The sequence below is a fragment of the Anneissia japonica genome, unplaced genomic scaffold (assembly GCF_011630105.1).
Source record: "Anneissia japonica isolate Jap-2015-1 unplaced genomic scaffold, ASM1163010v1 scaffold724_len3256291_cov202, whole genome shotgun sequence".
NCBI classification, from domain to species: Eukaryota; Metazoa; Echinodermata; class Crinoidea; order Comatulida; family Comatulidae; genus Anneissia; species Anneissia japonica.
Genome location: NW_022744966.1, coordinates 1,088,079 through 1,102,609, shown reverse-complemented (window position 1 = coordinate 1,102,609; position 14,531 = coordinate 1,088,079). Strand labels below are relative to the sequence as shown.

Sequence of the window (14,531 nt, the reverse complement as noted above, 5' to 3'; positions counted from 1 at the left end):
TAATCAATGTTTATACACAGACGGAATGTCTTTAACCTGTCTCTTATACACATCTTATATAATGCCTTTGCTCTGATCCTAAACACCTACAGTACTAACGTCACCGAACTTACTGACCACTTTCTTAATAACGGCTATCCTCTCAAACTTATAAAAATCATGTAGGCCTATCATGAAAGCTAACACTCATACCTGCTCTGAGCTCCTCACTTACAAACATAAAATTAACTGCACGTATCCCCATGGTCTTTGATTTCAATCCTGACAATCACAAAATTATGTAAAATATTTAAACAGGATTATGCCTCCCTTCAAAATGACACCACAATCCAGCCCCTTATCGGATCCCCCGCCCCCCGTCCTTGCTACTAGACAGCCACCTAAACTTAAATCCATTCTTGCACCATCTAAACTTCGTACACCCAGCACTCATAACGGTAACAGCGCATGTAATAAATCTCGATGCCAGGTCTGTAGCCATATTAACACAAACAGCTCAATAATACTTAACACATCTGATTATAAACTCTTTATCTGACTATACACTGTCCCCTCCACCTCTAAATTGTGATTCTACTAATGTAATTTACCTTATATCATGCACTTTTTGCAACAAAGGCCATGATTCCGCCTACGATAACCATAAACATTCCATACGCAATAACACCCCTAGTTTCCCTGTAGGGGAACATTTTAACTCCCCCATCACAATATTCACTCATAGCCAGCAACTTCCGCTCTACTGAACACAGAAAACGAGAAGAACTGACATGGATTTTTAAACTCAAAACACACATTCACGGTCTCAATAAGGACTTGGGATTCATCAGTAAATTCCTTCTGCCGCTAAATAATCTTCTCTTAGTTTTCGGTCACTTTTAATTATAATTTTATTACTATTTATTCTGGTTTTATTATTATTATTATTATTATTATTATTGGATTGGATTTATTCGGTGTGAACACCAAGGATAGCCCACGAAAGTCTAGAAGAAGACTTATTTCCAGTGGGGTCCTTCTGGTGGTCATTGGACAGTACACCGGGAGACAATCCCCTACTCTTTTCCGAAGAGTGTACTGTGTTCTTTAACGTGCACATGGGCCATAATGCACACGGGACCAACGGCTTAAACGTCTCATCCGAAAGACGGTGCGCTATTGTAACTTGTACTTCAGCCCTCTAGCTGAAACACAAGGAGAGGCAGCGATGAGAATTGAACCGGGGACCTAGAGATCTCCACGGTTCAGCGCACACACAGTGGCTACCACCAGATTAGCCGACTGAGCTAAGCTGCTCTATTATTATTATTATTATTATTATTATTATTATTATTATTATTATTATTATTATTATTATTATTATTATTATCATTATCATTATCATTATCATTATCATTATCATTATCATTATCAATATCAATATCAATATCAATATCAATATCAATATCAATATCAATATCAATATTAATATTAATATTAATATTAATATTATTACTATTAGGCCTATTCATTATATATTATTGTTGGTTACTATCACCCTAGCTACCTTATACTATTGTAGAGCTAATCTTTATCATTTTTTCAAGTTGCACTATATCTATATAAATTATATGCCTTATAAAATACTATACCTGTCTCTTATACACATCTAGATGTGTATAAGAGACAGTATATATATAGGCCTATTTAATTTTCGAATAATCAAACAAAAGATGAAATGTTTCAATCTCATAATATAAGACGCATAATTCTTAACTAGGCCTTTCTTTAGTTATACAAACGTCTGCGAAAACTTATTCTTTGGATCTGTCTCTATTGGAGGTTAAACATTTATTTGACCTCTTAATTAAGCAATTTAATATGTTTGAACAGTTTTTAAGATTTAGCCGGTATGACCCATGAAGCCCGTCTTTTAAATAGCGATGTCGCTGTTTAAAACTTAGGATAGCCTACATGTAACAGTATTAATTCGCGTCCGAAGGTGTATGTATGTGATAAGGTGTGAAGTGGTGTGGTTAACGCAAGTAAATTGGGAAGTGGGTGTCGTCAACCAGCCAAAGTGCGTGAAAACCAAGGTGTGAAAACCAAGGCATCCATCATTGCAGACAAACAGGCCACACACTAAAAAACCAGTATGTTCCTACAGAGAACTTGTAAATTTCATGCTCACTTTTTATAAACAATTACATATTATTATTTAGATCTAATCGATTAGTCTAATGTGTTTTTAATCAATGTTTATACAAAGACGGAATGTCTTTAACACTGAAGTATACGTGGCGCTCCAACATTAGTACATGGATTCGTTATAAAAACAGAGAAATGGTAGCCACGGTAAATAAGATAGGCCTAAAACATAAAAACAGTGCTCTGGGGCAGATCAATAATTTTTCAAATGGGTGGGGGGGGGGATTTGTATTTTTTCCCCTTATTTCACTACATAACATTTATATGCCTTGAAATGTTAAAGATTTAGTGTCAAAACGGGGGAGGTGGGAGCGCGAGGGCACGTGCCGCCTGGTGCTCTAATACATAGAAATACACGCCATCGTGTCGGGATTCAGTTACAATCGTATCAAGCATAGGTTAAACAAAAAGGTCCTTTCCAGTTGTGAGGTAGACATTTTATTATCAATTTAAGCCATGAATTACCGATTGTAATCGATTGCTTAATTTATTTTGTATTTCCACACTATTTTTTTTAAACCAGAAACAACAAGGTCTGTGTCATCAGCATAGAAGAACTTCACAATTAATTATAACAGACTCCATATCATTGACGTAAGAAAGAAATAACAAGGGTCGAAACATGGAACCCTGGGGAAGTCAACACTTCCATCAATACCAACCAATTGACATCGATCATTGAGATAAAAATAAAACCAATGTTCCTTTAGGAAACCCCCATCGCTTTTAACTTTCCAAGAAGTGATCGGGCAGTGTTAAACGCTTTGGGTAGATCTAAAAAAACCATGCCAGTTAAGTTACCCCTGTCCGGTTCCATTCCATTTTTATATGGTCTGACAAGTGGATCAAGTAAGAATCAGTTGGAAATGATGGTCTGAAACCCAACTGTAAAGAATCAACAAAATTTCTTTTAGTCGGTCATGTATTAAACGCTCGATAACTTTGGATACTACAGGGAGTATTTACTGGTCGATAATTCCAAACTTTTTACTTTTTGAACCATTTTTATAAAGAAGAATTACTCCAGCACATTTCCAATCGTTATCAGGAGAATAATATATGTGATATTAAATTTAAAACATTTAATCCTACTTGATCAAACCAGCCAATAATGATGCTGGATGGATTTATTTGGTGTAAAGACTTATTTCTAGTAGGGTCCGTCTGGTGATGATTAGGCAGTAAACCGGGAGACAATCCCCTACTCTTTTCCGAAGAGTATATACTGCGCACATGGACCATAATACACACGGGACCAATTCAACGGCTTAAACGTCTCATCCGAAAGACGGTGCGCTACTTGCATTTCTCTCCAGCGATGGGAATTAAACCAAGAGATATCCATGGTTTAGCCCACACACAGTGGCTACCACCAGTTTAGCAGACTGAGCTAAGCTGCTCTCATAAAGAAGTACCGGTAGGGAACTGAGGGTGTTAGGCTGTATTGCTTAACAGATGTTTTACAGAAAATGTTTCAGTTTAAAGCGCCATAGAGTAATAATAAGGTTATCGGCGACGACTCTTTCCCATGTGCAGAAGCTCAAATTTGGAATTTCCTGCCTCCATCCATTAAAACTTCCACTCTGTCAGACAGTTAAAGGCAAACCTTAAATCTTGTCTGTTCAACGGAGTTATTTTAATCTTGTTATCCTTTATGGTCTGTACTTGAGAGAAATATTAATTACAGTGGATGGTGTTGCCATCGTATGGGTTGCAGTGGTAGCTCCAGCTCTTCCCCGTTTCCCGACAGGGGGGGGGGGCTGGTACCCCGACAGGGGGTTAGTACCCCTACAGGGGGGCAAGTACCCCCAGCAGGAGGACTCCCAACTTACATGGTTTTCTATCAAAGTATCGTTTTTAAATAAAGAATCCCATAATTAACACAACGTCTGGGAATCCCTGGCGCTGTCCCTGTAGAAATACTAGGGAAGATGCGAGTAGTCAGAGCCGTAATAAGGGGACTGAGACTGAGTCAAACTAGAGCCAATATATCAGTAAGACAAGTAAATGATTTATTAAAAACAAAACCATTTTATCAATGTCACATAACCACCAACAGATAGCTCCTTAGTAAAAAATGGTACAAAAGATTGTTGAGTTTATGTTAACGAGAACTTCAAGGTAATGTTCAACAACAGACATCAAAATGCAGCCCACGACCTCGGAATAGATGTTTGTATAATAACAAAGATGACCTAAAGAAAGGCTGTGGCAAATTGTAACAAATAACACGAAATATGTCATGTTCAAGACCACATAAGAAGTAGGCCTATTCATTCACTTTTACGTTGTATGAAAGCTCTCACCGAAAAGGAAAAGAAATGTGTGTGATATATATCGAGGCTCACCATTGTGTAATACAACGTACGGTACATGGCAGTTACTGTTCAACCATGAAGCCTCTGTGGTCTATTGTGTATGACGCTCGCCTTGGCAGCGAGAGGTCGCAGGTTGAATCCCGTAGGAGGCATTTTATTACACAATGTATTTATTTATAATATATAATATAAATAAATAAAAAATATACACACAGCGCTTCACAAATGTTCATTATTATTATTATTATTATTGTTATTATTACTATTATTATTATTATTATTATTATTATTATTTTATTATTACTATTATTATTATTAGGCCTATTATTGTTATTAAATTTTATTTGATAATTAAAATAATAACAACATGAAATGATGAATAAAAAAGGGAATATAGTACTTACAATTCCATAACAGTTACTAATAGCGACATGAGAGTCAGGTTGTGAAACTATTCGTCCAAGGTAGTGGCAGTGGTGGTGTTCACTGTTTTCCTGAACAATCACGTGATTACGAACGTCAGTGGAGTTACCTCTGGTCTCAAATACAAATCCAGGGGAAAGCAATTTGTCGTTACGCGAAACGTTTAAATGTAACTCAGTTCTATTTATATGAACTTTAAAGTATATGTTGTTCAATTCGGAGAGAGTACTTCGACGAATTCGACGGTGACCATCTTTTAACTCATGTGACACAAATTTCCCCTCTTCGTCAACAGCAGTAGGGATTATGACGTCATATGCATCTAGTTGTCGCAGGAAAAGCGCTGGAAAGAGAAATTGCATGCAGAATTGAAGTTAACGCTCTACATCACGAACAGTTTGGTTTCTGTGGGATGGGGATAATACAGTAGGTGTTCTAATTATATGTCTGAAACGTTGTTTGATTAAAAAACAACTTTAATGACAACGCGTTTTAGACCACAAACAGAATGATTTTAAAAATACAAGATTGTCCACTGAGTATGTATCGGTCACCATCGGTTGGGAGATTATATAATTTATTACGATTCATACCGTAGCATAATAATATATTGCATTTTGAACAGCGGGTATCGAAGTGTGTCGTTCTGCCTAGCAACATATAGGGTACAAAGGCGCCAATGCATTTTATTTTTAGGTACCGTAAATACAAAGAAAAAGCATACAATACAAAATTTCTTTCTTTTTCCTAAAAACCACAAACACTAATCATTGAATACAAGAGGATTTTAAGATCTAAAGCCTTATCTAATAAAATGATATGCGAATGAAGTTTCGGAAACATTAAAAAATACTGACTTATGAGTTTCAAACGTTTATTGATCAGTGCACTCTCATAATCACCAGTACACCCCAGTCTACTGATTTCTTATTCAGTGGCTAAACATATTATATCTTCGGAGAGATGTGTAGCACTAGAAAAATAGCCTATAAAGTAATAAATATAACCTATAACTACAAGTCAGAATTAAACATGACTATTTACGGTACAGTGTAGGTGATGTACGGTTTACACTGTACAGAAACGAGAAGTTGACAAAACAGATCAGGAAAACATAAACTTTAGATAATAAAAACATCCTGTAGGTCAATATGGCTGTCGGTATACATTAGTCTGTCGAGATAACTTACCTTGTTTTGAGTCGGGGAAACGGGGTTTGAAGTCTACAAACCTCGACCCAACTAATAATACTATGCTCGATATAATGACTAGAATCCTTAACATAATTCTTAATTGCAGATATTTACGCTTATTCAGCTAATTCTTTTTGACAACGTCCGGTATTGGTTGTTCTGTCAGGCTGGTAATGTTTAAAAGTTAACTGAGGAATTGTAGGCTCTTATATACTCTGATAAGGCGAATGGCATCTGACGATCGAGAATATAAGGAGGAGCGTAACCAGCCAAGCATAGCATCATCACCAATAAGAGGCAAGTTGAAGAGAATACATAGCAGATAACATTGGTTCACATCTTCATTTACATATCCAACCACAACAATTAAGACTCAGAAAGCATAGCAAAAAAGAGTAACAATATTTTGAGTGACTTGTGGTCAAACATCACATTGCTCATATTATGTTCACTGTCACTTCTGTCAATCAAGTTGTTTAACCAACCTTGTGGGGAACCTTCTGGTATTGTTTTACCTCGTGTTTTTTTAAATAATAGATGATGATGATAATAATAATAATACTTTGAAACAGGAAATATTATATAAAACGCGTGGTGAACTAAATAATACTAGGCCTATATTACGATGTTATCGGGAACAGTATTATATGACTTGGATGACCGTAAATAACTTCAGGCTAACGAAAGTAAAACTAAGGTTTTCATCAGAGCATTTCGCCGATCACAAAAAAAAAAAAAAAAAAAAAAAAAAAAAAAAAAAAAATCGACTATTGCAATGGTTTCATGCTAGCATCTCAAGTCGGACCTCTCCATTCGTCATTTTGTCTACTGCTTGAAAATGCATGTAGCACGGAATGCACGGAATATGACGGCTAACTATCTTCAGAGCAGACTCCGCCACCACAGCCACCAAAGCGTTTGGACATAGTGCCCATATAAAAAACAAATCTCTTAACACATTTATCTATTTCTTAATTTTGCCTTTCATCTTCGAGGTTTGTAAGTGTCATGAGACTGTATTATAAATATTACTTAATATGCCTAATAACAAATAATAGTAATACTATAAATATTATTAGATACCGGTAATGATTAGAATTGATGGTAATGGGGATCTGATGGTTATAATGATATTGCCTTTTATTTTTATATTCTGATGGAGAAATGGAAAAAGTGATGGTGATTGCGATGGTGATTCAATTATGATTTATGAAGTGATGGTAATTGTATAATAATATAGTAATGATTATTATAATTTATAGGCCTAAGAATAATAATTATCATTATCATGACTAAATATAACAATCTGAATAACATTGTGAATAACAATATGAGTTAAACTGGTACAGTTACACAAACAGGCCTATCTGATAGGCCTATTTATTATTATTATTATTAGGCATTTTTCCTTTGTGAGAATATTAGGCTACCAGTGACTGCGTATACTAGTATGGTGGGCTTCAGTTCACACACAACTAAGTAGTACGGTAACTAATATTAACTGATAATAATAACTGATTATGATCTATTGATAAATAATAGTAGGCCTACTATTAATACTATCATTATTATTGATACTGACGATTGATGATTGTGATAATGATGATGATTAGGATAACGATATAGTAATAATGCCTCCATTGTTTTTCTTTCTCAATAGTTGTAATCGCCATTTCCCTTATAGAATTGACGCATGGTAAATAATCATTAATAATGAAAATGACTATGTAATACCGATGATAAATTGTAATGGTAAAAATAGTGTAACCTTAATGGAGCGTAGATTATGTGATTTTTTAATATAAAACGGGAGTTAGTATACCTAATAATAATAATAATAATAATAATAATAATAATAATAATAATAATAATAATAATAATAATAATAATAATAAAGTATGCTCTACCTAATAAAGTGAAGTAAGGAAAACAGCGATTTTTTTAACCATTTGATTAATTTCTTCATACAAAAAAACATTTAAAAAAAGTAGGCCTAATGATAATGACGAGATACACAAAATAAAGTAAAAATTGTACAAGTTCCTTTCTTTCCAAATTATAAATGTATTATTATTACGCATATTTTCGAATTACTGTAATGTGAACCAGGTGGCCGCTGTTGAAAAAGTTATGATAGGCCATACCTAAAATTTGATTTTCACAATGATGAACGAAATTCTCTGGGATAAACAGGTTTTCAATTGAAATAACTGATACTAGGATATATGGAGCGCTATGAACACTTATGTCATAGTCCTTGTCGTATATAAATGAACCTAGAGTAATAATAATAATAATTAGAGTAATAATAATAATAATAATAATAATAATAATAATAATAGTAATAATAGTATAAAAATAATAATAATAATAATAATAATAGGTCTAATAATAATAATAATAATAGGGCCTCGTGTTTGTTTTGTGATAGCGTGGACATCTATGTAACAAGATGCTCATAGAACTTAATGTGTACGCTGTGCCTATGCTTTTTAGTCTTTATTTAAGAAGAGTTTGTTTTACCACCAGAACACGAGCTTGCCACTCGAACCAGTGTCTATATTATGGCTGTAGGCTGCGTTGTTCCTCAACCCCACCCTTAACCACTCTGCCAATCGATTCTTATCGGACGGTACCATACCGTCCAGTACAATATGTAAACTTGGGGTTTCTATGGTATAAAATTTATTATAAAATCATTTTAACTAAACAGTTAGTTTGAATAATATCATTTAATGAGCTATAGGCATATTGTGAATGAAGCCTATAACATTAATTATCATGATTGCTATAAAACCAACGATTCCCAACTAAAGTTTACACAGAATGAAATCCAATCCAACCCAAGTATATAGAATAGAATAGAAAATGAAAAGGAAACATAAGAAATATAAGGAAAAAAAGAAATATAAGAAAGAAAAGGAAAATGAAATGAGAAGGAAACATAAGAAAGTAAAGAAACGAAAATGAAAAGCAAACATAAGAAAAATAAGGAAAGGAAACACAAGAAAGAAAGGGAAAAGAAAAAGATAAGAAACATAAACAAGGAAAGGAAAATAAAATGAATCATAAGAAAGAAAGGGAAAAGAAAAAGAAAAGAAAACGTAAGAAAGTAAAGGAAAGAAATGTAAGAAAGAGAAAGAAAAGACAAGGAAACATATGGGTAGAAACATGAAATAGTAAGACAACGAAATACAGGATGGTTTAATTAATGGTAAAATAAGAAAGTAAGGTATGAATAATGATTCTTGAGTTTTTCTTGTGATGTCTGTGATTATTATTTGTTCTCTTTTAGACATTGCGCATTGAGCACCTATTTTTGGTGGATATATTTGCGCTATAAAAATTACTATTATTATTATTATTATTATTATTATTATTATTATTATTATTATTATTATTATTATCATTATTATTATTATTGTTATTGTTATTATTATTATTACTATTATTACTATTATTATTATTATTATTATTATTATTATTATTATTATTATTATGGATATGTCTTACGTGGTATGTAACGTCTTTATATTGTTTATTATTCATAAATGATTTTATAGCAATGACAATCTAGTCATTTTTGTATTTTATTGTCGATGTTCTCGCAAGGCTAGCATACGGCATATGTTCCGACAGTGAGGTGACACCCACTCCCTTACTATCAATGTTCTCTCAATACTAGCAAACGGTATATAATACCGGCAACACAAAGACACTCCTTCCAACCATCAATGTTACAGAAATGTCCTTACACCAAATTGTTCGTCTCAAATTTGCCTAATCATTCAGGTGGAATAGAAAAAAAACAACAAAAAAACAAGGTGAAAGTTATTTGAGGTGAGAGTGTGTTTCGCTTGAGTGGACCGAGTAGTTACTTTTACAACCTCCGATCAATTAACCAAGAACATGCGTAGGCATATTATATGTCACATCGTAAATGCTTTATGGCTCGTTTCCTCGTAACAAGAATATACATAGTGTAGCAGTAACGACCACAACAACTGCAGAAAACGATATTCAACTCTGCAAATAAGACTCCCTAGGTACCTCACACAGTTACCCCGTTTATTGGCATACCAAGTCGTCTGGAATCACACCCTGTCTGTGATGAAGCCCCAACAGGGTGGACGGCATCGAACAGGTCAATCCCAAGTTGCGTTTAAAAGGGACGAAGTTTTACTTTCAAAAATTCTTTTGGCATATTTATATGTTTTAAAACATCTCAGAACATCTTCTAAATTGCCCAATACGTCCCAGTTTAGCTAGGATAGTTGCCAGGGATAACGCACCAACGCTTCGCCAGTGGACCCCTAGGCTTTCCTCCACAGGAAATCGTCAGATTTTGGTACAGATAAAGCATCCTTAATAAATGCTGTCCAGTTTTTCTGTGCCTCAATATGAGTTTCATTTCATTTCATTTTATATTTTTATTTGACCGTAACATACAAATGTATAGTAACATGGTAAGGGGCAGCTTAATCACATAAACACATCTTCATCTTGTCATGTGGGGGCGCTACGGGGGCTAAGGGGGGCTACAGCCCCCCCGTCGGGGAGGCCTTGTTCCCCCCCCCCCCCCTCCGTCGGGGAGAAAAACCACAATTCGTAGGGGAGAAAAAAAAATTTAAGAAAAAGTAATATGTATTTTGTACACATTAATAGACTAAATCGATTAAATTAGCCTTTGAAACCCCTAAATTGTCATATTTTCGGGGAGCTACCACGCCCAATTTTTTTCTCGTCGTGTACATCAGCCCGCCCCCCCCCCTTCTCGGGAACCTTGGATCCCCCGTCGGGGAAATCCTGACGCCACCACTGCATGGCTTGTCCAGAACTCAGCTACACTGACTTCGCAAAGAAGCGAGAACGTGTAAGCCCTGTTCTAAAAAACTACATTAGCTTATAATCAAGGAACGCATATCTTTTAAGATATTGCTTATAACATATAAGGCACTCAATGGTCTTGCCTACAAATACGTCTCTAATCTCCTCCAAGATACATCTAATCCTCGCCTTCTTAAATCATCTAACAAGCACCTTCTTGAGAAAGGCAGGTTGGGACATAGGTGGGGACATAAAAACCTAGGTAAACGTACATTCTCATATGCCGCCCCTACATTATGCAATGCTCTTCCTCTTCAGATCAAAACCTCAACTTTTGTCAGAATAGTTAAGAGAAAGTTAAAATATTTTCTCTTTCTAAGTTTTTTTGACACACACGTATTTTTTTTTTAATTTGTTTTTAAATTTTGTCTTACAAAAATTGTTAACCTCATAGTCAATGTGCACATTGAGTATAAATACCATTGCCTTAATGCCACTGAACATTGCATTCTGTCGTGGATATTGGCACTATATAAATCCTTCTTGATTTATTGATTGATTGAATCATATATAATACTGTAACTCAGTCAGCTGCCCCTCATGCAAAACATAATTATATATAATAATAATAATAATAATAATAATAATAATAATAATAATAATAATAATAATAATAATAATGTTACATTTGTATATTAAAACGCCCTGCGCTACGCGTTTATCCCATGTGGGCGCGCAATGCCTTTCAAAACCAATTTGTAATATCTGATAATCCTACGTAAAGGGCAAACGATCCAATTACTATACCATTAAGATGTTTGCTTGGACATGTTTGGTTTATTATGGCCAGTAATAAGCCAATTGAAAATATACAAGAGATGGAATCGTCAATATATTGATTTCATTATGAGGAACTTCGCTTTGCCCTACCTCTATTGTCAACAGGCCGTAATAAATTGCATTCCAAACATAGGCCTACTTTACGTAAACAAGCATTTACTTCTATCGTATTGTAAAGTTTACTTCAACTTTCTATGGCCTACGAGAGCAGCTTTATATATTTAATTGCTAAAAAAAACAAAACAGTGGGTAGAATTAATTGTTTGCCAAATCATATTGTTGTGTCGGAATCAATTGCGTTTAGGATGAATGATTTGACTTTGTCTTCAATGGTTTAACATAGCTTTGTAATATACAGTAGGCCTATATGGTTTGGGATTGAATGGAAATTGGGGGAAAGCAGTTGTGGCGCTAGGTTGAGTGGGGGGGGGGTGCGTCGGGGAGAAAAACCACAATTCGTTAGCGGAGAAAAAAATATATATGTATCTTGTACATATTAGTAGCTCTAAAATCGATTAAATAAGCCCTTGAAACCCTTTAATTGTCATATATTCGGGGGCTACGTCCCCTGGACCACTTTCGAAAGGTTTTTAGCGACGCCCGACCACGCCCACGTTTTCTCGTCGGGGACATCAGCCCGCCCCCCCCCCCTTTCTCTGGAACCTTGGATCCCCCGTCGGGGAAATTCTGACGCCACCACTGCATGGCTTGTCCAGAACTCAGCTACACTGACTTCGCAAAGAAGCGAGAACGTGTAATCCCTGTTCTTAAAAACTACATTAGCTTATAATCAAGGAACGCATATCTTTTAAGATATTGCTTATAACATATAAGGCACTCAATGGTCTTGCCTACAAATACGTCTCTAATCTTCTCCAAGATACATCTAATCCTCGCCTTTTTAAATCATCTAACAAGCACCTTCTTGAGCAAGGCAGGTTGGGACATAGGTTGGGACATAAAAACCTAGGTAAACGTACATTCTCATATGCCGCCCCTACATTATGCAATGCTCTTCCTCTTGAGATCAAAACCTCAACTTTTGTCAGAATAGTTAAGAGAAAGTTAAAATATTTTCTCTTTCTAAGTTTTTTTGACACACACGTATTTTTTTTAAATTTGTTTTAAAATTTTGTCTTACAAGAATTTTTAACCTCATAGTCAATGTGCACATTGAGTATAAATACCATTGCCTTAATGCCACTAAACATTGCATTCTGTCGTGGATATTGGCACTGTATACATCCTTCTTGATTTATTGATTGATTGAATCAAATATAATACTGTAACTCAGTCAGATGCCCCTCATGCAAAACATAATTATATAATAATAATAATAATAATAATAATAATAATAATAATAATAATAATAATAATAATAATGTTACATTTGTATTGCACATAATACACGAAATGCTTTTATGCCCTTCACATCATAATAAATAAATAAACAAATGAAATAGAATAAAATAATAATAAAAAGAAAAAGGCACAAGATAAAAATGTAGAATCTCTGAGGGGTCACCTTCCGCCACCACCCAAGGGCAAACCCGAAATTCCTACCTAGGTGTCTCGAGCAAAGGAACGGGACACATATTTGCCCTGCCACAGGCGAACAGGTGCATATGGGATGGTGGCGAAGACACCCCACCCAGGAGGGAATGCAGGTAAATTTATGTTGTGATGGAGGTTTTTGAAAATGGGTAATGTTGCTGACAGCTTGATATAGGCTATTCGGTGAAGACTGTTCCACAGGTGAGATGATGCAAAAGTGAAGAATCGATCACCAGAACAAGTTATGTACAACGATTCTTGACTGGGAGGATGATCTTACCTTACGTACAGAACATTGGATTGCAATTAATAGTCTTATGTAACTTGGAACCTCAGTGTGAATGAATTGCTTTGTAAGTTATGAGTAAAAGTTTATAAATGAGCCAGTTTTTGATGGACAGCCAGTGTAAGTCATGGAGGATAGGTGTGTTATATGTGTATGGTTTTGCTCCTGTTATTAAACGAGCTGCGATTACACTATATCAGCAAAATTGTTTTCAGTTCCACAAGATCAATATGTAAAACTATGAACAAGTAGGCCTATCGCTCAAAGCGAGGTCCAGGAATTGCAATTGCGCTTTGTAGCAAGTGGTGGATTCTCATTTCCTTGAGAAGAGGGACCAAGTTACAGACGATTCCAAACCATCCTCAGTCCACCAAGGTGAAATAGAATGGTATGGAAACTGTCCATATTTGCGAGTAAACGTTCATTTTTACTAGCTAGGAGAGCTGGTTTTTCCAGTCGGGGAGAAAAAACACAATTCATCTGGGAGAAAAAAAAAATACTTATCTATTTCTACATTAGATTATCCATCTATAAAATCGATTAAATAGGCCCAAACATTTGAAACCCCTAAATTGTCACATTTTTCGAGGGCTTCTGTGGAACATTCGGCGTTGAGGAAGAAGAGTCCTCAAGAAAGTTGTTGTTCCAGAGTACATGTGGAAAAGAAGAGTAAGACCACTTATGAGGCGGCGATGATGAAGTTGGTGAAGATGTAAAGTCGTATTGCTGATGGTTGAATAATCCTCAGTGCCCGGTTACGTTGGATACGGTATTATCCTGGCCACATTATTGGAATATAGCTTAGGTGCAGCTGATATTCACGAAATATAATATTATCGAAAGTCAAAATAACCTGGATACAGCAGATATTCACGAAATGGATTAAAACATTTCAGAAATACA

The 14,531-nt window shown here is 35.2% G+C and overlaps 1 protein-coding gene across 1 annotated transcript in view; it reads right to left on the bottom strand.

Annotated features, from left to right (window-relative positions):
• LOC117119888 (A disintegrin and metalloproteinase with thrombospondin motifs 7-like) overlaps positions 1-6,349 on the bottom strand; it is a 40,297-nt gene extending 33,948 nt beyond the window's left edge. The window contains exons 1-2 of the mRNA XM_033264873.1: positions 6,119-6,349; positions 4,910-5,271 (exon numbers count right to left, since the gene is read on the bottom strand). Of these exons, the coding sequence (XP_033120764.1) occupies positions 4,910-5,271; positions 6,119-6,212 (456 nt within the window). The 5' untranslated portion in view covers positions 6,213-6,349. The remainder of the gene's footprint in view (positions 1-4,909; positions 5,272-6,118) is intronic.
• Between the last annotated feature and the right edge of the window lie 8,182 nt (positions 6,350-14,531).